The 26056-nt window shown below is 41.6% G+C and overlaps 3 protein-coding genes across 4 annotated transcripts in view; 1 reads left to right on the top strand and 2 right to left on the bottom strand.

Moving 5' to 3' along the window:
• tmem117 (transmembrane protein 117) overlaps nucleotides 1–1072 on the bottom strand; it is a 42781-nt gene extending 41709 nt beyond the window's left edge. Inside the window, exon 1 of the mRNA XM_062389280.1 lies at nucleotides 793–1072. Within this exon, the coding sequence (XP_062245264.1) occupies nucleotides 793–1072 (280 nt within the window). The remainder of the gene's footprint in view (nucleotides 1–792) is intronic.
• A 6894-nt stretch (nucleotides 1073–7966) lies between these two features.
• On the top strand, nucleotides 7967–17923 carry twf1a (twinfilin actin-binding protein 1a). Its single transcript, XM_062389446.1, has 9 exons — nucleotides 7967–8083; nucleotides 9509–9589; nucleotides 9752–9930; nucleotides 11470–11565; nucleotides 12276–12380; nucleotides 15147–15272; nucleotides 15809–15959; nucleotides 16053–16174; nucleotides 16698–17923. The coding sequence occupies exons 1-9, from the start codon at nucleotides 8059–8061 to the stop codon at nucleotides 16863–16865; spliced, it is 1053 nt and encodes a 350-aa protein (XP_062245430.1). The 5' UTR covers nucleotides 7967–8058; the 3' UTR covers nucleotides 16866–17923.
• Nucleotides 17911–24874, bottom strand: irak4 (interleukin-1 receptor-associated kinase 4). Of its 2 annotated transcripts, none has more exons than XM_062389444.1 (11): nucleotides 24578–24874; nucleotides 23954–24099; nucleotides 23352–23570; nucleotides 22399–22559; nucleotides 22254–22318; nucleotides 21174–21288; nucleotides 20985–21094; nucleotides 20581–20767; nucleotides 19424–19486; nucleotides 19093–19257; nucleotides 17911–18349 (listed from the first exon to the last, which is right to left on the bottom strand). In XM_062389444.1, the coding sequence occupies exons 1-11, from the start codon at nucleotides 24736–24738 to the stop codon at nucleotides 18293–18295; spliced, it is 1449 nt and encodes a 482-aa protein (XP_062245428.1). In that variant the 5' UTR covers nucleotides 24739–24874; the 3' UTR covers nucleotides 17911–18292. The 2 variants fall into 2 exon arrangements, with proteins under 2 accessions (XP_062245428.1, XP_062245429.1); XM_062389445.1 differs by having other exon boundaries at nucleotides 23358–23570.
• Between the last annotated feature and the right edge of the window lie 1182 nt (nucleotides 24875–26056).

Raw genomic sequence — 26056 nt, 5'->3', positions numbered from 1 at the left:
TGTTGTGGTGGGGCAAATCTGCAGCTTTGCTTTACTTTGGTGAACTTCGATCGGCAACATAAAAGCTTAAACCACTAGCATGATGTTTGTGTGGTTGACCCAATTTATCCATCATTGGCATCACATCCTGTACTGTCAATATTCAGCAAGCGATAATAGTCTACGTAATTTGCCTTGGTTGGAGATTATCATTCGCATGCATTCTGGCATGTGTGACCGTGCCCTAATTCATGATATCTTTATGAAAAAAAATTTAAGGTAAATGATATCTATGAATGTGTGAGATTTGGTGCAGCTTGATAAGATTGGAGGGGAATGTTGGTGACAGTGGCAGAGGTACGCGTTCTTCTGACTACCATTCCAGTGTTTTAAGGTTTTAATATGATATCATATTGGGCTTTAAAAAAAAAACAGTGGTTGGCCTTTTACTACATTTCTTGTACTATTTTCTCGACTAATTGATTAATTAACTACATAATAAATAACTGAAGCCCTCTGCAACCAGACCAGCAGAGGAGATTTACAATCACTGTTTGACCCAGATCGGATGAGAAGTGAGAAGAGAGGCAGAGTTCAATAAGTGGGAGCAAAGACACAAACTAGATAATTGATGGTGGAGATATAACAACCCTCTAAATTACATTACTATTCACAAAGAAGTAGAGTTTGAGTGTAGAAGACGTTTCTCTCGCTGATGAACAGCCTCAACAGAAACCACTCAGGAGAAAGTTCCCTCCCTCAGTAGAGCCATTACTCTGCACATTCCTCTGCATCACTGTGCGCATGACTTACCAAAGAGCCGACGGTGGAATATAAACTTCCCGGCTAGCATACCGGTGATGATGGCCAGCGTCCAGCATATTACTTTCAGGGTGTTCAATCCGAGACCTGGGTACTTGTTGAACAGGAAGGAGAAGCAGTTGCCCACCACGATCATATGGGCCTCGGTCTGGCTGTGGGAGATGGGGTCCTCGGCGAAGATGAGGAAGTTACAGAAGGTGACGAGGTAGGCCACGAAGAGACGCGACCATGGGTGCTGGAAATAATAGCGAAAGCGGGCATCTATTTCCATCCTGCTGAGCCCCCCAGCCACACTACACCTGAGAATCAGGCAGAGAGAGAGAAAGAGAGGGGTGTAACAACATGTTGTACATGAATGGGAATGAAATAATTAAATGAAATTACACAATAAAACAGCCAGTAGAGTTCATTCCTCAACAAAGGCCCAACAGTCACTTAATGAAACCACATTTAAATTTGTTAGATCTGGATTTTTATTTGGATCTCCACCAAACCACACACACAGAAATAGCAGTCCCCTAAACATAACTGATTTTCTTCAGCAAGATCTATGAATTATTTGTTTAGAAATTGGTGAAAACATCAAAAAAAGTGACAAACATTTGTGGATCCAGGCCAAGATTTAATAGGTACTTCTTGGCCCATGTCCCTTCCTTCCACAAAGTTTTGAATAATTGAATCGTTTTTTGCGTAATCCTGCAGTCAAACAAAAGACCCCAAAAGACAAACTATGACAGAGTGAATACCTCTGCAGCACTCATAAATAGTATTCTTTTAAACATGTCCGATTCTTTTGAACATCATGATCTATGATTTATTCTTTGAGAAAATCAAGGACAATGTTGAAAAAAGCCCACCCGACATTATTAAAGAAAAGTGAAAAGAAAATTCTGGATCTGCGCCAAAATGAAATGGGTTCTCCCCTGATCCATATTGCATCCTGTCACCAGGTTTCGTGGTAATCAATCCAGTAGTTTTTGTAGAATCTTGCTTACTAACAAACAAATCTCCCAACGAACGAAACGACAAGGGCGAAACATGACCTCCATGGTGGAGGTATAGAAAGTTATATAAGATATAAGTGAACGATGCCCAGAATGGGAGAGACTGCAACAATCTATAGATAAACAAAGAGCCCAGGGAAGACAAAACTTGCAACAATGCCCTGAAATGAAAAAATGCAATCACTCCAACAAAGGGTTCTGTGAGATTGCAGAATTTATGAGGATTAAATTGCAGCTTTAGCCTAATATTCAGTTGAAGTAATAAATCATCTATTGTTCCTCCAAGAGATGCAGAATTCTTATAGGGCTCCCGGGTTACAGGGTGTAAAGAAAGTTATTTTTTCCAGTCAGATTACGTCACGCTCAGATCAGCTGGGAAGATTAGGGTGAAAACATCCCTCGGAATCAGATTAATGTTGGTACTATCACTGAGGATTAGCATAGACTGGGATTATTATGCTAAATTCAGACTCATCCAGTTCAGCGACAGTGCTGATAACACATTTACACACTAGACACAAAACCCCCCGTCAATGCAAAGATCATGAGATAGGACACAGAGGTCCTGATGCGCCTGGTTCGTCATGACAACGTAGCGGAGGATCAGCAGCATGACGACTGGTCGAAGTGGTGAAACATTAATGAGTTTAATTACCCCAAAATTAACCAGAGGCAGACGTTCAAATCCATCATCGCTCAGTAAAAGAAGCTGAGGTGTGTGTCATACCTTGATAAGGTAGAATTCCTGAAGCACATTACTGAAAAGTGCCACCTTTTAAACAGCTTATCTCTCAGCCTGTCTGCTCTGTCCTCCCCACAAAACGAAACTGCAGCAGCATTACGTTTGATGCTTTCCTCGGGAACTCCAGCCGAGCAGCGCTTGAGCAACTTCTCGACAGTCCACCCCCCCCTCTGTATTTTTAAATCCAATTATTATTACTCACCCATGAACTCCCGTCACTGTATATCCCCCCCTGCATCTGGTCTGAACTTCCTAAACCAGTCCCTTGCTTTGACACCATTTCCTAAAATACCCCACAGTGGGAACTTGGAGTGATGTCACGGCGTCAGAAATAGAGCTGCCACTGCGGTGCACCCTGTGTGGCTATTCAATTTCACCAGCATCATGTGTTCCTGGAAATTACCTGCCCCGTTGGTTGATGCTAAGCTAGTGGTTCCTCTAATAGAATCATTTCATTGTGCTGGTATAATACAGAATGGAGATTAGGGGGTCTGCGCCCACATTTGAGGCCAGTGCCTGAGGAAGGAGAGACTATGGCTGAGTGATATGGCCAAAAATTGTATCAAGATAATCGCAATAAATGTCACATTAATATTATTTATTTTAAGTTCATGGTCTCACTTTGACCTCTAAGTAAAAGTTGTGCTTTTAAAAGTTTTTGGGGAAAGTTGTTCTTAACTTTTGTCGAGAGTTAACCCTTTCATACACAACATGGGTCCAAAGTGAACTGGCTCAGTGGGAGGCCCTATTGAAATTGTAAGGATATTTTTTTCAGGCAAATGGATTGGCTTTTTGATGGCTTTAACAAGCTCCAATTGTTCCCAAATTTGAAATTAGAATTAGTATTCTGGAGTAATTTTAAATGGGCGTGGCAAAATGGCTAAACGGCGCCCCCCCCGAGCCCCCTGGAAAGCCTTCACATTGATCGATCTTCACAAAAATCGATAAACAGGTGTATCATGACCAGACAAACCAAAAAGTCTGAGGGGCAATCTGAACAACGCAACAGGAAGACCGACATTTTGCAGTTAGTGGCCATTTTGGCCATATTCCACATTTTTACTTTGAGGTCACCAGCCACACTACACCTGAGAATCAGGCAGAGAGAGAGAAAGAGAGGGGTGTAACAACATGTTGTACATGAATGGGAATGAAATAATTAAATGAAATTACACAATAAAACAGCCAGTAGAGTTCATTCCTCAACAAAGGCCCAACAGTCACTTAATGAAACCACATTTAAATTTGTTAGATCTGAATTTTTATTTGGATCTCCACCAAACCACACACACAGAAATAGCAGTCCCCTAAACATAACTGATTTTCTTCAGCAAGATCTATGAATTATTTGTTTAGAAATTGGTGAAAACATAAAAAAAAGTGAAAAACATTTGTGGATCCAGGCCAAGATTTAATAGGTACTTCTTGGCCCATGTCCCTTCCTTCCACAAAGTTTTGAATAATTTAATCATTTTTGCGTAATCCTGCAGTCAAACAAAAGACCCTAAAAGACAAACTATGACAGAGTGAATACCTCTGCAGCACTCATAAATAGTATTCTTTTAAACATGTCCGATTCTTTTGAACATCATGATCTATGATTTATTCTTTGAGAAAATCAAGGACAATGTTGAAAAAAGCCCACCCGACATTATTAAAGAAAAGTGAAAAGAAAATTCTGGATCTGCGCCAAAATTTTTGGCCATATTCCACATTTTTACTTTGAGGTACTTGTACCAGGGCTTACATCAGTTCAACTTCAAATCTTTGCAGTTAATGAATTTCATCTTTCGGTATTCCAGGTATTCACCAATTAACTCATTTTTGATCATCACAAATCATTCTTTGAATTTTTCCTACGTTACTTTTTGAATAAAATCTTTTCTGCATCACTATCCTTCGAATGATTAAGATTAAGATTAAGTTTAAGATCCATTTATTCATCCCAAACACATGCACAGACATGCAAAGGCACACTCATGCAGGTAGGGAAATTTAATCTCTGCTTTTGACCCATCTGGTGCAGGACACACAGAGCAGTGAGCGACCATGTACGGCGCTCGGGGAGCAGATGTTGGGGGAGTAAGGTGCCTTGCTCAGGGGCACTAGACAGGGTAGGGAGACTCTTGGATTTTTGGACAGATCAATCCAGGTTCGTCTTTTTGTTGTCTCTCCGTGGAGTCGAACCAGAGACGAACCAGAGACCTTCTCTGCCCATAGTCCAAGTTTCTGCCACTAGACCACCGCCTCTCCCCAATTTACCAATGTAATGCATTACATTGGTAAAAAATGATCCATATTCATTTCCTGTGTTATTTCATAAATGTGTTTCTTAGCTATGTGTTTGAAATACACGTATTTGATTGAATATCTACTTTTGATTACCACAAATCATTATTTAGCCTTTTCCTTTCTTACTTTAGTTTAGTATGTATTCACTACGGAACACTTACCTATCTCACACAGCTGCTTTTGCACATCTGATGCATGTAAGTCTTATTTTACAATCCATTACTACTGAGAAAGAGAAATATGTACAATACTAACTAGCTGTTAGCTAGCTAGCTTATTTTCTTTATCAAGAGTGTTCGTTTGGCTAACGCGGCCGGTGAGTTCAGACTGTAGCTCCTCTCCAGTTGAATCATGAGCACGAGTGATTTAGAAGGTATTTCATCAGAATTTTTGGAATAAATAAATACCTGTAACAAAATGAATGCCTTGTGGTCGTGTTTCAACTGGAGGGGAGCTACAAAATGCATTGTATTGCTATAGATGAAAATTGTATTGCAATAATTAGAAGACAGAGGAGGACTCTCCAGAGAACACCTGGGGCTACAGTATTTCATATGGTGGTAGGCTTTAACCCAAACACTGCTAGAAATCATCTAATAGAAAGTTGAATTAGCTCTGCGATAGGTCTGGGCAATAAATCAAAGATATTGAACCCCTAAATGGCCCCTCATAAAAAAAAAAATGTTGAGTGTACTAAAAATGTAAGTCGCATTTTGTTTAGCACTGTAATTGTGAGCTTAATTGATAATAGTTATTAGTCACTGAAGAGTTGATTTGTTTTGCGGATTTTTTACTGTTTGTCAGAGTTTAAAACCACAACCATCAATTGGGAGCAAGAATCAGACTTATAATGTGACACTTATCTCTATATTTACAAAACGGTTTAATCCTGGTATCAGTTAAGGCCAAATCATCCAGGCCTACCTTGTGACATCATCATGTCCATGGTCCTAGGTCCCTCTCCTTTAACCATCAGAAAGACGTTTCTGTCCCACAGGAAGCCCATTCTCTGTGTGAGTTCCAGTAGTTTCTGAATGGACCTCTGCTGAGCACAGGGCCAGGAGTGTGCGACCACTCACATCCTCCGTGCTGTCACAACCCTGATGACGCCAGATGTCACATCGCAAGACCCCACGAGAAACACAACATACTCCGCTGGCTTCATCCGATTACACAACTTCAACGTCGGCGTAGCCCGGCACATCGGGGACGAGCCAAAACCATGTAACAATCCTACCTGCCTCACCTGTCCCACCAAAGATATTACAGCCCGGTGTCATGTGTGCATGTGCGGAGGATGAAACCGTGAACGCACCTGCTCCACGCCGCTCTCCTCCTCCTCCTCTTCCTCAGAGCGCAGCCAGGACGTGGAGCCCCGCACGGCTCTCCAGCCACATCAGACCGACGGCGGCGCTCTGATCACCCCGAACACTGGCTGCTGATGCGGGATTATCCATGCGACCTGTTGTTGGTACCCGACTGAGGCGCCCCCCTCCCCAAATCCTCTGCCATTGTCCTGGAGAGTCCGCGCGCCGGGCGGGCTACAGCGCAGCCGGGCGGTGCTTCGTCAGCGGGTTCCCGCCGGCCGGGCGGGCGGGCGGTGCAGGGTGCGGGGCTGCTGACAGGAGCCTGCTGATGTGGAGCTGATGGATGCAGATGTGTGGATCCACTCGGCGAACACAGCATCAGGGTAAAGCAATGTGGCCGAAACACGTTGATTCATCAGTGACAAGATAGAGACGTATTTACACACCACTTCCGTCCACACCTTTCAAAATAAAACGTGTTGAAGAAGACGGTCGTTTTTTTCAATCAATATGCAATTCATTCAACTATCAACAAATCGACATATAAACAAATCAACCAACTTATAACGTGCATATTTTTTTACTTTTTAATTTCACAGATATTGCATGAGCTACTGTGTTAGTTTATCTTTTAGCATTGGTTTTGTAGGTTAATAATGGATGGATTATTTTCGCTATAATCAGTACTGTGCCTGTAGTTTTTGTGGAAATGTTCAGTGTTCAGCGTGAACAGTTATATATATTTATACAACTGTAATTGATATACACATTTCCAACTAAATATCAGCCATGTCGGTGCTATAAATAACTTACCAGATAAATGTATAATTCACGTCTTTGATACATTATTTGTGTGAGCTTTGTTATAATCATTGAATTGCAACTTTTACTTGAGGCACTGGACTTGAGTTGTAGTAATTATCACGATAGTAACAAACCCTTATTTTGAAGACTGATTCCCACTGTTTCCGGTATGGGTGCACCTGTAATTACTGTGGTTGACGCTGAGTTGGATTCCCTCTGGGGTCAGGACGATTGTGTTGCTATGAAATCTCTTTATTTATATATTAAGCGAAAGGAAGGAGGGACAGAGCAGAGACAGATGTTCCAGGATTTCACTACTTATGGGATCTGCTGCCACGAGAGGCGGAAATCTGTTAACACTGATCACAGAACTACATTAAAATCAGAAAATACAAAATACCTCTTGACTTTCTTTGTCCCAACAAATTCATATTTATACATATAGGTCTACGTTTCTTTGCCCACGTTACCATACGTGTTTGAACATTAGTATATAAATGTTGTTTAAATAATAGTCCTATCAACAGTAGTGCGGCAACAGCAGCAGGTTATGGTATAAGGCCTAACAGTTATGCGAGTAGTTTGGATGCAGTAGTAGTAGCAGTATTAGTAGTAGTGATTGTGGTAATAATAGTAGTAGTAGGAGTAATAGTAATATAAATATCAATAGCAGTAGTGGTGGTAAGTAATTATTAATAATAATGAAGTGGTGATGGTTGTGGGAGTTGTTATTCAAACAGAGCTCAGGAAACCAGCCACCACTCTAACAGCATCATTTAAAATTATTCCAATTGTATATTAGGATATGATGTGTTATTTAAAAAAAAGTTGTGTGTCCCTCAATTGACTTCCATTGAGGACTGCAGAAGCTTTAACCCCTACATTCATTATACTAACGTATACAAGGACGTTTTAATACATTTATTTAGTATTGATTATATAGGTAAAAACTGGGATTAAGTTTAGACAACAGTGTGACATGTGATTTGGAGTTCGCTGACGTCAGAGCGGGGGGGCGGCTCTTGTCTGTGTAGTCCACTTCCTGCTTCTCTGCCCTGGTTTCTCCTGATCAGCGACATCAGCAGCTCCTCACCCGACGAACGGCACAATGTCACATCAGACGGGCATTCAAGGTACGCGCGTGTCTCTGCCCTCACGCGACTCTGTCTGCGTGTGCGTGTGGCTTTTTGTCTTATTCATTGCGCGAGCGTGCGACCCCGGGGCGAGCTTTAGCACCTGCAACAATTCAACTGCAGCGAGAGGAGAGCTAGCACGAAGTTAGCTAGCCACTCCTAGCTAGCCGAGAGCCGCCGTGATGTGTCTGTCTGGTCACTTCTCTGGACCGGGAGACATTATCTCTGAGTCAGTAGTCACACGCAGGAATCACAGCCATTGTTTCCTCTCGGTGCTGCGAGGGGTTGTATTCTCCACACGAAGCTCGAACACTGGAGGGTTAGTTTAGCCTCTGAATGGAAGGGCGACGCCTTTATTTAAACAAACTGCGGCCGGTGTTCACTTTAACGTGAGGGGAGCCCTGCGGCTCCGTGTTGTTGTACAGATGGGTTTCTGCATGGTGGGACACACTGTTACAGACCCTACAGGAGCCCCACAGACACATGCACTGTTATTACACACACACTATGCTGTTGGATTCAGAGGGCGAACCAAGTGAAAGTTAACTCAGACAATAATTCAAACGCAGGAGGAATGCAGAGATTGTAAATATGCGTATTAACCCTGTGCTACATGTGTTTTTACCAGTAATTAACCCGTCATATGAGTTTGAATATTATATCTTGTGTTGAGACTTGTGTCCAGATTGCTCACTTTACGCTCATAGAAGTCTTTACATCACTGAAAGAGTTTAAATAAATATTTATCATGAGTTACCTTACACTGTGCGAAAAGGTTAAAACAATGTTGATGTCTAATATTTGTCCTTCCTGTTTGTGTGCTAGGAAACATTTATCTAAAAAAGAAACATGAATCATATGGAAGGCAAGGCTAGTTTATTGTTTGTATGACACATTTTAACAGCAAGGCAATTCAAAGATGTTCACATAAGATAAAAAAAATCAGTTCAAAATGTGAATGCAATATGACAATACAAAATAAATTTAGATATTAATTAAAATAGTTAATAGAGAATCTTAGAAACATGAGTATTTAAAAAAACATTTAAATGCTGGCTTGAATGCAAGTTGGAGACAGGATTTACTAGGCCTGGGCTTGGGGTCAAAGGTTGTCAGCCCGCCTTCAGGCACATCTGGATTAGTTAAGTGTTCCTGAGTGAATCATTGGAAGACAATAATTGTAGGCTTTTGCAGTCTCGTTATCATATCTAGGAATTTAGAGTATTTGTTGTCATTGTGTAGATGTAGGAACAGTGTACATTGTATGTTCTTTTTGCAATGTATAACATCTGGTGGTTTCCACAGGTTTTTATGATTCATGAAGCTTTCAGATGAATATGTATAATCCAGGGCCTAAAATGGTAGAATTGTCAATCGTCCAATTCAAAACGGAGACTGATTTTCTCCTGTGTGTTTTTTTCCCAGCGGGTAATGATGTGAAAGATATCTTTGCCAGTGCCAAGACCGGAGACCAATACCGGGCCTTAAAGATCGTCATTGAGGATGGTAAGCAGTGTCCCCGAGTCCTGCAGGTTGTTTACAGCTACCTCTGCCAAGAAAACTCTCAACAAATACCTCTTCCCAACTGCCTCTATATTTTGAATGTTTACACGACCAACAAATACACGCTGTACTCCAATACATTTTTTTTCACACATGGACTTTCAGAGCAGCTGACTCTGGGCGCCACCAGGAAAGCGTCAAAGAAATGGGACCAGGAGTATGATTCCATAGTGCTGCCGCTCCTCGAGGACGATGTGCCCTGCTATGTTGTCTACCGGCTGGACTCCACTAACAACCAGGGCTACGAGTGGATCTTCCTGGCCTGGTCACCAGACCGATCCATCGTAAGACAACCGCTGGCTTTAATGAATAGCTGTCCACGCCACATGGTATTTTCCCTCCACTGCTCCGAGGACCAGACGGGCGGGGTTTACCACATCAAGGCAGCAACTCTGTGTTCGTGTTAGCAGAAAAAACTGTATACATGCTGGCACCAGTACCAGACCTCTTAAAATCTAAATATGGGACCAATTTTGGGGTTTTCCATATAGCATGTCGCTAACCCATAATTTCTCATCTCTAACACTTATACATGTTAGATTTAAAACACATTACTTTTGCTCTGTTAATGCCTGGTGTCCACATTCCTCAGTTTTTGAGTCCCTTAAACAGAGACTTTTGGAAACAATGACAGACAGACACTACTCGACAATCATGACTTTACAAACAGAGGAAAATTTCACATGGAAATTAAATAGGAAGTGTTTCATCTTGTCATTTGTCTAAGAAAATAAATCCCTGGTTCTTCTTTTAGCCGCTATTTTCACGAACAAAGCATCCGGTTGCACCGTGAACTATTTGCTTCCCGTTTTGCACGAGCACATGCATGACTAGTGTGTGTAAATGTCCATGTGATATACGTGCGTTGGTATGAAGGTCAATTATTTCTGATTCTAAACTAAAATGCTGGACACTAGTCGAAAACCCTAGTAACCCTAACCCTAAATAGCCAAGATGAAGCCTCTATATTCACACTCATAGTGCTTTTAGGTGACACAGCATGTTGGTTCCCTGTTATTCAAATGTGTGTTTTGCATCTCTTGTGTTCTTGCCTCATACAATGGCTCATCAGTCAATTGTCATTGGGTTTCAGTGAAACTTGATGAACCACCTGTAGTGGAGAGTCACAGCCATTCAAAACAGGCATGACAAATAAATAAATACCATGCTGGATATTGGAGCACTCAAACTTTCTTAAAGACATAGCTGAGCTCCACATTCCTGCCCTGCAGCTCAAAGCACAGTGATTCATGTTGAGGCTTGTCTGGAAGTTGCAAAATTATTACACAACCACAGAACGCTGCTGCTTAGGCTGAATTGATTTAGTGTGTTCCTCCACATTATTAAGGTGAGCAGACAGAGGCAGGAAGTAATGTATTAACTACGCTGCGTAGATAATGTAAATTTGTTTACAGCACCGCAACACCGTTGACATCTTTGTTTGTGACACCGCTTTCACACTAGGAGATATTTGTTTTCTTTTTCATTTTTGTGTCTGTTGCCCCAGAAAAAAAGCAGTTTTCCAAACAATCAAGAATTTGACTATTGTATCATGAGGGAGATTTTTTTTTTTTTAACGCATTTGTTTAACACAACGTCAACAAAAACATATCTATTAACACGAAAACCCGGGTCACCTTTAATCACCTTGCAAGATTATAAGCAACATGATGCACAATTTCAGTTACATTCAGGCATATAAAGTAACATGATTACTACCTTTTACATCCTGTATCGGTTTTGTATGTCCTATAAGAGACTGTAAGAAACAACAAAGCAAAATGAAAGTTGAAATAACAATAATTTTCTCTATTTTCTTCAAGGTGCGACATAAAATGTTATACGCTGCCACGAGAGCCACACTGAAGAAGGAGTTTGGAGGCGGCCACATCAAGGATGAGATTTTTGGAACCATGAAGGTTGGTCAGAGTTCCTTACTGTACTCAAGCTTCACTGAGAAGCATCAGATGTTTTATTTTAACAAGATGACCTTCAGTTAACGGGAAGTGTTTATAGCTGTGTCACTTGTGATTGACATCCTTGACAACAAATAGCCTTTAGAAACATTGCAAGAGTCCAATCCGAACTCTCTCTAGAGGATGCTATGAAACCGACCCACGCTGACCCCTACTCTCAGGCCTAGATTATAGTAATGCAATCTATACTGGTTTCCCCCAAAAAAATTAACATGAATCATTGGTGCAACTTCACCAGGAAATGAGGATATATCACACCAGTATTAGCTGGTGGCCAGATACGCTGAAGATAGATTCTCTTTTGATTAAATTCTCTTACTTGTTTTTAAAGTCCCAAACAACCTTGCACGATCTTTTCTTTCAGACTCTCCAGTAAGTTATGTTCCTTTCTGCTTACTGAGGTCGCTAAGTGCTGCCTTGCTGAACGTGCCACACAAAAACTGCAATAAATTTCGGTGATACTGCTTCTGAAATTAATGATTTAGAACAAACTCCCACTACATATTAGAATTGATCCTCTGTGAACATATTTAAAATATTGCTTCAACCCTTGTTTTTAAGATGGTGTTGTATGTAATAAAGCTGGAGCTGCTATTTATGCTCTGCAAAGTTCTAAACAAAGTTAATTATTGTGCAATTTCTTTGGTCCCCAGGATGAAATGAATCTCAGTGGATACAGGAAATATCTGATCTCACAGGCAGCGCCCTTGCCTCTCACTGCAGCAGAGGAGGAACTGAGACGGATTAAACTTAATGAGGTAAATGTACACATAGACATGCAAAAGACACATACGCGTCCCATTTGTTGCTCATCGGCATTTGGGATCATCTTAGAGGGAATGGTGTACTTCACATTGCCTGTGGATACAGATACTAATACCTGTTGTACAGCTCTGAAGTGGGTGTATTTTTGGCTTGTTCTTACTTTGGCTTGTTCTTACTTTCAGTTCTGAGAAGAGATGTCACTAAGTCATCCTTTCACAATGACGCCTCAGTTTACTTCAGCTCATTGCAGTATATTCCTCCTGATCACAGCTCCTGTGTGTGAACATTAGATCCCCACCAGAAACATGCTGAGTATCAATGAAGGCTGGCTCAGCAATAGTATGCATACTCCCAAACAAGCTGAAGGTCAGCAGCAGTGCAAGTGTACATATGCTTGTCTGGCAGTATCAACTCTCGGCAAAGATGCTGATGCGTTAGAACAGCAGGATGTTGGCCTGGATGAATCTATTAGGCTGGAACAGCTTGCTCTAATAGTGCCATAAAATGTCTTGTTTACAGTATTTACCACATTTTTCAGCTTGAGCAACAAAGTGGTTAAATACTTAATTTTTTTGAACGGATCTCAGTTTGAGGGCAGGACTTATTGATCTGACGTTCGGTTTTTGTAATGCTTTCACTCAAAACCCTTCAATCGCACCAAACACTCTCTGCTTGTGCTTATATTTCCTGCTCTCACGTTTCTCCTCTGCTGTTGCTTTTTTTTTCTGCTGCTCTTGTAATTTTTTTCTACAAATTTCCTGCCGTCATTTTGGGTGTGTTAGCTTTTACATTTTTGAGAGTCTTGTAAGGGCAGTAACTAAAGCTGTGTTCACTCAATGGTTTACACTGACTTCCCGTCAGTGTGCTTGAAGAAAAACGACGACACCTGACTATATTAAGATGTTTACGTTATTAAGATACTGTTGCTAGTAACTTTTAAAATATAATAAACGCTACCTTGTTTCTTTTTTCCCCCTTAGTTTTATGTGAACAGAACCAACAGCAAAAGTTATCAAAACGGGGGCGGGACAATTCCATTGCGAGAATATTGAAAGAAAAAAATTAGAGAGCAGACGTTTCGTGAGTGCAAGGGATGAAGTAGAGAGTCACAGGAAATCAAAGCACAAGCCTATTTGAGTGTGAGCACAGGATTTTGAGCGAGAGCATCACAAAATCTGTACGTGAAATCAAGTCCTGCTCTGAACCCAAAAGATCATACTATAATACATTAAGAGCAGCTCTATGAGCGTAAGTGTCAAATATTTCCATGTTGGGAGAGATAAATGCAAAGGAGAGGGCTCTGTAGCTTGGATTCCCCTCCATTGATTCTGCACGGCACTCAGGTGATCTGTATCATTGTGCTTTGCCTTTGTCTGTAGCAGGGATAACTACAGTAATGTGATATCCACTATGCTAATGACGCTGGCAGTATTTACACTGCAGGGCTGCATCAGATAGACTCCACCAGATAAAGAGCTAAATCAGCTTTGTTGCTATAAATGAACTCCTTTTCATATTTCAACCTGTTGTAATTGCTGCTCTCCCCATCTACCACATTAACAAGAACTGTCTATCCGACCATATATGGAAGTGCTTTGAGGAGTGCAGGCCCTGCCGGCCCTGTGGTCAATTTAAAGCAGCAGAGCAAATAGGAAGTGAGGTTTTGCGCTCGTCCCACTTGTCCAGCTGGTGTAGGAAGATAATATACCATTAATCTGTACCGCCTGCATGAATAAAGAGGCTTTGAAATATTTAGCATTGCCGTGCCTCGGAGACTTCCTGCCTTTTCTACTAAGCAGATGGATAAGAGACCCACAATCCTTTTTGGTATGCGAGGTAGCTGCATCAGAGGCTCAATCATGTTTCAACGGCATTTCATTTTGTGGGAACAGGGCTCTAAAAATAGATGCAATCCATCAGTGTAATCCCCCCCCCAGCATTTCCAGTTTTCTGTGATTTCCATGGCGGTGCCTTGTCACTTCAGATACCAGCACCTCATCTGTAATCACCATGCTCCAGCATTCACACTGCTTGTTGCACCTGTAAAACCTTGTACTTCATGATCCAGGGAATAACGAATGTTTATTGTATTTCACAAGTGTTGGAAACCAAAATTATCAGTGGATACTTGTTAATGCTTTGATGGAACATCTGTTTGATCCTTTCGTAGTCATGTTTCCATCACTGCCGATCAGAGCCGGCACCGACTAAAACCTGCGTCTACTGCAGAGTATTTTGACCCGCGAGTGAATCTTTGTCTGTCACTGCAGACAAAGCCAGATGGTAGCAGGAATTAGTGGGTTTTTTGACCCGTGGAAAAGATTTGTTCTACCCATAGCTAAGAATAGTCAGAATGGCGACTAAAGCTGTTTTCAGAAGCAAACTGGTTCATGGCAGGAAAAACATAGTCCGGAGAATGTCCAGAGCCTCTGACTCGGTTCTCACCTTCAGCCTCTGCATATAATTAATGGAGATTATCCGGAGCCTTAGTGTCAGAATGATTTGCTTTCATATGAGTGTGTGCATACAGTGTTTGTTTATATTTGTTTATATTCTGTGTATATATAACATCCCCAGTGTTTTGAACATAATAACCTGAGAACTGTATACCAGCTTTTCTCTAGTGAGCATGTTACTGCAGAAATATGTACATTAATAAAAAAATCACTTTTTAATCTGTTAAGACGAATGAATTATTTGCTAAGTCATACTCATGTGTGTCTGGTATGTATGACTGTGTGTGTCTGTGGTGTGTTCAGGTGCAGACGGACATCAGCGTTGACACCAAGCAGCAGACTCTGCAGGGTGTGGCTTTCCCTGTTCACAAAGACGCCATCGCAGCACTGGAACGTTTTAGAGACAAGAGAATCAACTACGTGCAGCTGGTGAGTTCCTCGGAGAAAATCATGAGTGACGTTGCCGGGTCAGAAATTTAAAATAGTAAATGTGCTGTCAGCGTTTTTTATCTTGTGTCGTTTGGAGATATGGAGATGTGTTAGATCAGGAGTTGTTTACGGGCTGACACAATGACTTGTTTTCCCCCCAAAAGCCTTTGTGTCCATTCTTCTCATTGAAATTCAAAGGCTTCATGTCACAGGATCTGATCAGCGTACAAGTACAAAGACATAATTGTGTTCCACTTGCGGCCTTGTCTCCATTCCCTTTTTTTTCCCAGCATAAAAGCTTTTCAAGGAAGCAGTTTGCTTTGTTCCCTTTATCCACTGAACACTGACAGCAGAGCAGCACACCAGCAACGACTGAGTCAATGTTTTATTCAGACACACCTGAGATTTAGAGGACTTGTGATTCATCGCCCACACCCGGATTTCCCAAATTGTTCCTCTATTGAAAGCAGAGACTTTGTGATCACCATCGCTCACCAGCCACCTTTACAGAGACTTTTTATTCCCTTTGCCAACAGCAAGTGGACGCTGAGCAGGAGCTGATTCGGTTGTCCAACACTGATCCCACAGAGTTGAAGGACCTGCCAATGAGAATCCCTAAAGAGTCTGCACGTTACCACTTCTTCCTCTACAAACATTCCCATGAAGGCGACTACTTAGAGTCCACAGGTGAATAGATTCTCACGGCTCATTCTGAACCGCCGACACACACCCCGGTTGTTTCGGCGTCGGTTCCTCACATTGTCCTTCTTTCTTTCCCAGTCTTCATTTATTCTATGCCCGGGTACAAGTGCAGCATCAGAGAGAGGATGCTGTATTCCAGCTGCAAAAATCCTTTGGTAGACATGGTGGAAAATAAGATGCAGATTGAGATTGAGAAAAAGGTAAGAGACATTTCATCAGGCAGAATTTATCGCAAGGATGTAGAGGTCATGTGATTAACAATATAATTACCCGGATAATCTGTTAATTGTCATTATTCAAGCAGAAATAGCCAAAGTAGTTCCAGCTTCTCATATACGAGAATATCTGACTGTCAACATTGATTAATGTTTGTTTATGTACAAAAGTATGTGGCATTCCTTTTTTCTCATATGAGCCGTGCCCATTTCAATCCAATGAGATCATTACAGACAAAAAAAAGTCTAATATGAAATAATGGAAACCATTACAACTTTTTAAGCCGCTAGAGAAAAGCCATCAACAGCTATAAGGATGATAGTTAATGAATATATTCAGGAGTTAATGTAAGTAGTATGAGCCCTTTAGTTTGAAATGGTATTTGTTATAGGTGTTTTCATTAAAAACCCATAATTGTCAAGAAGTAGATATATTCCTTCATTGGTGTGAGTTGAAGTGGGTTTTGCAGTCGGGTTCTTCAGCTCATAGCTTCTGTCTGTTTTCCAGTTGGAGATTGATAACGGTGACGAGTTGACCAGTGACTTCCTGTACGAGGAGGTGCATCCCAAGCAGCATGCACACAAGCAGGCCTTCGCCAAGCCCAAAGGCCCGGCGGGGAAGAAGGGCTTCCGCCGCATCACCCGACCACCCGGAGACGGAAAGGAGGACGATTAAAACAGACCTCAGCACCCGACCACCACCCTTCACCCTGAGCACGTTCCACAGGGGAACATTCCTGTGATGGGGGGAAATCATATTTGACACGCTTGTTTAAAAAGGATAAGACGACAACCTCAAATTTCCCAACTATGCACGCCAAGGACAACTGAGCAATGTCACACTTAAGTAATTTCCATTTGCAGCTTTCCAAATGGAAGCATATTCATGTATGTTAGCACACTCACAAAATAGAATTCATTCAAAGAGGCCCACACAAACGAAACTTGAGGTTTTTCCCTTGTTGCCAGGTCTGAGACTTGAAAAACGTTAATGTGACTGTGAACTTGCGCCAATATGATGAATTTCCCCCATTTTGAGTTCACACGCTCAAATTCCTAACTATCATTCCTTTAGTCTGTGTCAGTTACGTTTCCATGTTTATTGTGTTTCTAAATTTGTCTCCAACTGTTTGCACAATGAGGTGCTCCAAAGCAGAAGAAGATTAAGAATGATCCCACTCGTGTCTGTTGATTCATTTTAACAGTGCATTTTATATTGGAGCAATTTTTCCTTCTTTTTGATATAACTGTGGTTTACATGAAAAAAAAAAAATCATCTGCTGAGAAACTTATTTTTCTATGCAAGTGCTGTAAATGTACATATTGTAGCTGTGTGATGCTCTATGATGAAGAAACAGTCTGTTCTGGTGAACGTCGGTGTGTCGGTGAGGAGAGCAGTGGAAAGAACAGGGGCTTCCAGAAATATTAACATCGATACATCTCAGATTTCACAAAGAGGAAGCTACACACACTTTGCTGGTTCCCGTTAATGAGGGAGCGCAAAGCAAAAAGAAAGGGATTTCTTTGATTAATTACCTTGATCAACACGTTGCCACATCCACTGGTCTGCTGATTAATATTAGGCAAACTACTAAGCTCACCTCATGTTTAAAGGGAAAATCCCTTTACATTCATCGTGTCATAATAGAAAAAAGAAATCATGTTTGGTCTTATTTGTTTTCTTACAAACCTTTCTTTTAAAAGAAGAAGAATAAAAAATATTTAAATCATAAATTTGTTGGTTTCCTTTATTTTATTATTTTTCACAGCTAATACAGGAACAATGGCAGGAAAAACAGAATTAGCAATTTATTGAGCCATCAAACCTGATGACACCTGAGGCTCAACTTGTACACTGCAGTGCAATAGTTTTGTAGCAGTTGCACTTGCACAACTGTTTTAACTGAGCTTCTTACTGGAACAATTTTAAATTATTTATAAAATGTAAAAACAAAATTACAATACTTAAGAAATATATATTGTCGCAAATGTATTTTTTGTCACAATTATCAAAAAACGATTTAAATGGGTTTAAGAAACGTTTTTTCAATCAGTGCATTGAAGGAGTGGGGCAGGTTTTCACATCTTGCATTTTCAGTGATGCTATGCCTGAAGATCCAGTGAAATGCTTTTGACGACCCCCTTTAGCTCTGACAGGACCTGTTAACACACAAATTCATAACATTAAAATACACAAACATTTGAATTTGGTCATTTATAGAGAACAGATCCTCTCATCAGCTACAGAACAAAACTCTGACCCAGATATGGCAAATCCCATATAATAATAAAGTACCTCAATTTCAACTCAACAAATTAATAGTTAAAGGTTTGGCTGCATGGATGGTGAAAACATTCTGTTGCACAGATAATTTCATTGGTCCAAGCTGAATGTGAGCAGCTCCTGGATGTTCAGACATAAATGATCCTCACAGCACAACTGTGGGGTTTTTCCTTCTGCACCAGCAGGAGATCAAAGGTTGAACTTCTCTAAAACTTTTAGAAGCTGATCATCAAATAGGCACCATGACTAAATGATCTACTCTTCAGATTGTGCGTTGTTTAGTTCCAAGTATTTAGTAAAGCACTGTGTACGCTTGTTTAGATAAAAGCTTCACTAATAAAGTTTTATCATCATTATTTTATGACTTCACTTGTGTGGACAAACAAGGGCATCACCATAAACACCTTTATGCAAAGTGTGTGATGTTATGTCCCTTGCCGAGGAGCTTATGTTTTCACCTGAGTCTGTTGGTTTATATGTTTTGCAGAATTACCCCAAAACTACAAAAGCGATTTCCAACTTACTATGTTTTCTGACAAATAACTCATTTTGTTAATCAGTATTGGCAGCGGTAAACCACACACATCCTCATATCAGTCAGCGTGTTTCTTCTCTGTACCTGATTGATGTGCGGCCGTCTGTTTTTCCTGTCATGGAGGCAGTTACAGGCCAAAGAGTAGATGTTCTCCACCTGACTCAGCTCCCAGTCACTCATCTTTTTGTCTATGATGTCGTCCAGAGTCAGGTCCTCGTCTTCGTCCTCTATATCATACCTCACCTCCATCTGAGGGAAGTGTTCAAGTTCAACCAAATAAGTTGGAAAATCAGTCTCAGTCAAATTGAATGACTAGTAACTAATAACGCCACGGCACTAATTAAATGGTTAGTTTCAAATTGGACGTAATCTCAAACTGTTGCCGAGCAGTGAAAGCCTCTTTTGTGCCGCTCACCAAGAACTGGGGCTCCCGGTTCTCACAGGCTGGCGGGATTCCAGACAATATTTCCAGCAGCACCTGTAGATAAAGACACAGGGTTAATCACACGGCTCCGGGCGACAGGAAATCTTTATTGCCCCTCAACGTGCCAAGTTCCTCCACAGACACTGCACTGTTTGCACAGCTGTCCTAACAAGGCTTACAGGCTGACGCTGTATACGGAACGTCAGGCACGTTCATACAACGCTGATCCTGTAAGTCTTTCAACCAATGTCATGCACTGAATAATACAGAGCAAAGACAAGGGGAAAATGTATGTGACCCATTTGGAATCACCTGGATTTCTGGATTATTGCTTCACAGAGAGTTGATCTGATTTTCATTTAATGCACAGGTGCAGACAAATGCAAGATGTGCATACGCTAACAGCACACACTTCTTTCCTCGACTAAGATATTAAACCAAATAGCCTGAATCCAGCTGCTGCCATCTTGCACATTTGCACAGTATTGACCGGGGGGGGGGGGGGGGTGAAGCCGCAGCAAGATCCAGCTGATAGACTCGCTCCACCCATCTTTACTCACTCTCAGCTGTCAATCATTTGTACATCATCAAATCTAATCCCAACCTACTTGAACATTGTTCAGTGGGACAAGAACTTCCTACATGACAGAAACCATCTCTGTGAAAAATGATGTTTAAGCACATATATAAAGCCAAATAGTTCACTTACTTTTCTTTGTTACTGTATGTTTCACATTCGTAGCTTTTAATACACTTTTAACACTTTTAATAGAATACAGCTGTGTCCCTCAAAATAATTTTAGTCTGAATAATGACAGATGATACACAAAATAGACACAACTGTTCACAAAGGGTAGGAAATGTATACTCCCATGTTTGTGTCCTGCTTTATGTGTGTGTCAGTATTCTGGCAGAACGTTGCACCTCAACTGCTGAGCTCTGTTCTATATTTTACAGCACACTTGCAGTTTCTCCTTTCCTGACACTGTATCCCCTTCTCCGTGTGTGTATGTGTGTCGTGCATGTGTCTGGCTGTGAGTGTGTGTGTGTTTGTGTGTGCGGTGTGCGCTTTGCATTTGTCTGGCTGCGAGTGTGTGTATCATGCAGATGTGTGTGACCGTGTGTGTGTGTGTCTGCAGGAAGCTCACCACTCCAAAGCTGAAGACATCAGATTTGGGGGTGATCTCTCCTCTAAGGGTCTCCGGCGCCATGTATGCACGGGTTCCCACAATCCTCTCTGTCATCATGGTCGTCGACGTCCGTTTGGCCGATGCTCTCGTCAGCCCAAAGTCGGAGATCTTCGCCACAAGATTATCATCTAACAGAATATTCGCACTAACAAGAGAAAATACCAAAATAACCACTTTTTGACCAGATGAACACATCGTACTCTGTTTGTTTCAATCTGTACATATAATGACAAAACAACTACAAGTGTTCTTTATCCTAAACTAATCTTACTAGCTGTAGCTTCCACTTCTTTTTTCTCATTTAACTGTTGAATGAGAGCATTTACTAAACTGTCAAACATCATTTAAAATAAGTGTTGTACCTTTTGACATCTCTGTGCACATGATGGTTGCTGTGCAGATACTCCAGGCCTCTTGCCGTCCCCTCTCCTATCACGCATCTCTGTTGCCAGGACAGTGGAGGACTATCATTCTACAAGGACAGAAAGCGTCTCACTGGATGATCTGTGTGAAAGTACAAACTACTAGTCTGTATTGCAGACGGTGTTTACCAAGCACGCTAGTCGGTCAAGCAAAGATCCATTGGCCATGAAGTCGTACACCACACACGGGTGCTCTCCGTCACAGCAAAACCCAACCATGTCCACCAAGTTCTCATGCTTCAACCTGTGGAACAAACAGTGTCAACAAGTCACGGCTGCATTTACTCACAGAGATGTGTCTCACATCATTGACTGTACATAAAGAAGGACGTCACATCTCCTCTTCCGCCCATTGGACAAAAGTCAAGCCAAATTATTGAATATCGGAGTACTGCCAACTTACGCTGGTGACATCAGGTGATTGTGGCGCGGTATCAAGGTCCCGCCCCTACAAGCATTTGACCAATCGTGAGTGAGTCTCAGCTGTTAATCAGGACGTCTCCCCCCTTTTTTTAGCATTCCCACGGTGGACACAAGTGACGTGGAAAAGACTTGTGGTCAGTTACACGGCAATATCACCATGAAACCAAGACACGCGGTGGTGATACCAGACTGAGTGAAGCCGAAAGCCTTGACTCAAAGCTAAATCTCATTTTAAAACGACAAGCAACGTTTCCCAAACTCTCACTATACCTTTAATTAATGAAGATTCCTGTACAGCAATTCTAGTTTGTACAAAGCCTCAATTATCGCACTAAATTAAATTCCGACCTTGAACACTTTGCTCAGCTGTAGGTCAGGAGGTCAAGAGGTCAAGCCGGTCGTCCACTAATCCGACGTTCATTGGTTCAATGTCAAAGGAAGTGTCCTTGAGCAAGATACCGAACCCTGCATTGCCCTAATGAGGGACCACGAGTGTGTTAGAGAGGCGCTGTGTGAATGAGACCTCTTGTGTAAAGCACTGTGAGTGGAGACTACAGAAGCACTACATCAATGCAGTACATTTACTTCCCAATTATGATAGTCATTAAAATAATTGGGTGTAAGTGTCCATTTAATCTGTAACATATGAATGTGATGCCCGACTCTCCACAGGCTGCTTTTCCAAAAGTTAATAATCCGTTCCCCTTGTGTGCTACAGCCACTAACCTGTAATGTTTATGTCACTTTGACAGATTAACAGGGACGGAGCCAGAAGATGAAACTTACACTTTCAGAGTTTGGATCTCCTGATAGAACTGAACCTGCAGCTCGTCCAGGGAAGTGTTGTCCATCTATAGGAGATAATATCATGACTCATGGTATCAACATCATGTGATATCTGTGAGCTTAGAATGAAAATATGTCGACTCACTGGATTCAGCTTTTTCACTGCGACAGGCTTGTCGTTCAGGAGCCCTTTGTACACGGTGCCGAAGCCTCCCTCTCCGAGGCGGCTGCCGCCGTCTGACATGGGTCGGTCGTCAAAGTTGCCCGTGATCTCCTTCAGCTCATTGTACAAGAAGCTGGGGAAACCTGAGGAGGGAAACACAGAGAACTGTCATGGGGAGTTTAGTGGTTAAGGCCCCATTGCTGCCATCTGCTGGACAATCAAGTAAAGAATCCCAGGTTTTATTTTTTGTTTTGCTACTGTCACCTTTTCAGGAACGAATAAAAACGGCCCTGTTTGTAGGAGTTGAATGTATATGAGTACATTTACACTGCCACTGTACTAATTTACAATTATGAGGACTTTCCATTGAATATATCTAATATATTTACATTACTGTATGTTCATTTAACTATGTACTTTGTAGTCCTTCAAATTTAGAGGTAATTACTACTCTTTTACACTGACTTATATTTCCAAGTTACTTTTAAAATGTTATACACAAAAGAAAAAAGGAGAAATATGATCCATTATGACAGATTATACTTCCCAACAATATATGGTATGCGTAAGTATTTCAAATCCCAGCAACAGTCAACCCAAAATCACATTTCTACTGAGATATTAATCAAACTGGACCATTTTTTTTTTTATCTTTATACCTGACGTACAATTCGCTGATAACATATCTGTCTAAATTCTGATTACAGGATTTTCACATTGTAATATTGCTGCTTTTAATTGAGCCAATTAAATGAGTTCTTCTTCCATCACTGCCTATTGACAACCAATTATCACAATTTGTCCATGTCCTGTGATTCTCTCACGTGCAGATCATCATTCATGCAATAACAAAATCTGCCTCATGACATGTGATTACATCAACACGTCTCAAGAGGCCATCTTAAAATGTGTTTAAACTGTGATGTAAAACGTGCAGTCGCCTGTGTCCCGAGGTTCACTGCTCTCCTGCAGATTCTGTGGCTGCAGAGTCTGTGGCTGCCGAGTCTGTGGCTGCTGAGTCTGTGGCTGCCGAGTGGAGCCGACATGGGAATACTGAGTCTGTCTCTCCTCCAGGAGTCTGGTCGGAAGCTCACTCTCTGTCTGTGCTGCTGGAGGAGACGCTTGTTGCAGCTTTTCTGAGGAGGCTTCCTCCACTGTGTGTGGTCACAAAAAACAAACAGGGAACAAATCAAATGCATGCTCTTCCCTGTCCAGTTATGCAGGTAATGATATGAAGTCTGGTTCATATTGTCTGTTATAAACTGAACTGAAAGATAGTTTTCTTGGAAGAGATACTATACCATTGTTTAAAACCTACTTCTTGTGAAATACTGAAATAATAATCATGAGTGTATTATAAAATGACTTTTACATAGACTGGGACAATGTGCTTATAGTAGCACTTATTTTGCAGATTTGTATTCAAGCTTAAAACATACACAGGATGTAGTGGAGTAAAGTCTATTTACAGTATATATGTGATATAACTGCAAGTCATGCAATCAATGAATGTGATGAAGCTTTTAATCACACATACCAGGAAGTAGGACAGAAGCCGCGGCCAGTAACCTGTGACTCTTAAGAATGTCCACCAGTTCCCCCACTGTACTGTTGGTGGTTCCCCAGTCATTCAACAGCTCCTCTGTTGGACTCCTGCCCTGAGCAACCAGGCCCTGAAACCTCCTGCAGGAGGGAGGGAGGAAGGAAGGAGGGTGGGCGGTAGGAAGATGGGATGGAAGATGGCAGGGAGGGAGGGAAGAAGGAAGGGTGATAGTGATGGAAGGAAGGAAGGAAGGAAGGAAGGAAAAAAGAAGGGATGCAAGGAGGGAGGGGTGAGTGATGAAAGAAATTAATGAAGGAACGAGGGAGAAAATCAAATAGAAGGAAGGAAGAAATGATGAGAGGAAGAAGCAAGCATTCAGGAAGGAAGGGAAATATAGGTATAGGGAAATATAGATGGATCAATGGATGAGAGGTAGACAGTTGGATGGATAGATAGATAGATAGATAGATAGATAGATAGATAGATAGATAGATAGATAGATAGATAGATAGACAGACAGACAGACAGACAGTTGGTTGTATATATAGTATCAGGTATAGTATTAAATCATGGTTAAATCAGTGTCTGGACCATGTGACTGTAACTATAACAACGTACCTGATGTGTTGCTGCGAGTACCTAAAGTCCCCGCTCGGCTTCCGTATGGACACCGCCACGTCTGTCCACCTGTCTTGAGGGTCCAGGAAATCCGACAACCTGCGACGGGAACTGTGGCTGATGTTCCGGACATAAGTAGCGGAAGTTACCGAGTTGTTCATGGTGTGAGATACAGTGTCTCCTGCAGTCACATCGACATGTTGAACAACCGACACACACCTTGTCTTTTCTCTACTCCACTGACACTGCCACTGTTTTACTGATCTCACACACACACACACACAACAGTAAATCTGGTATTTCCGAAATTGTGCAACTTCCCTAAACGTAGCACACAGTCTCCTCCTACGGAGCGGAAGTAAACGAGAGAGAGAGGAGAGGTCCAGTCCCCTTGTAAGTCTGTAATAACACTGTAAATGTGTTTCTGTGTCTACAAAAACACTTTGTGTGTACGTGAGTGTCTATCAGAACACTGTGTGTGTGTAACAACACTGTGTGTGTGCGTGCGTACGTGTTTTAGAGCACAACAAACAGAAACATTGAACCTCTGTATGTTTGTGAGTGTAACAGTGCCCTCTTGTGGACAAGAGGGAGACCTCTCATTCTGCATTTTAAATGAAGTTGAAAGCAGTTGAGTTCACCTCACGTATGCGCCATCACCGACAGGTGCAGGGTGATGCAGCTCTTTGCATAAATAAAATATTCATAGGAAGCTGTGTCCGTACTACGTTCGCAGTAACTTGTAATTCTGAGGATACGATGTGGTGGATGAATATTTATAATCTGAATTTTAGCTTTTAATGCCATGGGTAGGAGAGCTTAACGCACTGAATCAAGAAAAACATATTAAAAAAAAAACTGCATCAATGTGAAAACACATACGCTGCAAAAAGTCACCACACATGCAAATATAGGAACGCACAGCAAATAGTGAAAACAACTGGGGAAATGTTTCCAGGGGACCCGAAAGAGTGATGAACCTGGCTGTAGTTCATTTCTTTGTGAAGTTATTGAAGACTGCTACTCGTCAGACTTATTCGTACATAACAATAACTGATGTCTGCAATGAACAAATGTGATTACCTGGTTGAATGAAACTCTTCAGAGACCCAGTGTTAGTGTTGTGTTAAACAGCAACAACAGCTGATATCGGCCTTGTTTGGAGACATCTGCCTTTTCTGTGCTTGTTATCCCCATATTTGTTGGTTAATTTGTCAGAAGGATCACACAATAAACATCACACCAAATTTGCACCACAATTGGTTAAGGGATGAGACCTGGGCCTGGGGTTTGGCCTGGGAGGAACCCATTCAATTTGGGTGCAGGTTAAGGTGCAGACCCCAGATTTTCTTTTTCACTTTCCTTGACACAGGGCATTTAACTCGTTTTTCCCAATTTACAAAATCATGCATATTTAGTTGGCTGGTGTGAATTGATGGATGTGGACCATTTGGTGTGGATCTGAGTTGCTCAGCCATG

Source organism: Platichthys flesus, chromosome 6 (assembly GCF_949316205.1).
Source record: "Platichthys flesus chromosome 6, fPlaFle2.1, whole genome shotgun sequence".
Lineage (NCBI taxonomy): Eukaryota > Metazoa > Chordata > Actinopteri > Pleuronectiformes > Pleuronectidae > Platichthys > Platichthys flesus.
Note: the sequence above shows the minus strand (reverse complement) of the source record. Positions and strands in the feature narration are given on the sequence as shown.

Bases quoted from the DNA above. Each gene is read 5' to 3' on its own strand.
- irak4 (XM_062389444.1), bottom strand. From the start codon at position 24,738: ATGAACAACTCGGTAACTTCCGCTACTTATGTCCGGAACATCAGCCAC. The intron at 22,319-22,398 runs GTGAGTCGACAT...TATCTCCTATAG, and splicing joins CAGTGAAAAAGCTGAATCCA to ATGGACAACACTTCCCTGGA. The intron at 19,258-19,423 runs GTGAGCGGCACA...CACTTCCCTCAG, and splicing joins ACCGGGAGCCCCAGTTCTTG to ATGGAGGTGAGGTATGATAT.
- twf1a (XM_062389446.1), top strand. From the start codon at position 8,059: ATGTCACATCAGACGGGCATTCAAG. The intron at 8,084-9,508 runs GTACGCGCGTGT...TTTTTTTCCCAG, and splicing joins ACATCAGACGGGCATTCAAG to CGGGTAATGATGTGAAAGAT. The intron at 16,175-16,697 runs GTAAGAGACATT...TCTGTTTTCCAG, and splicing joins AGATTGAGATTGAGAAAAAG to TTGGAGATTGATAACGGTGA.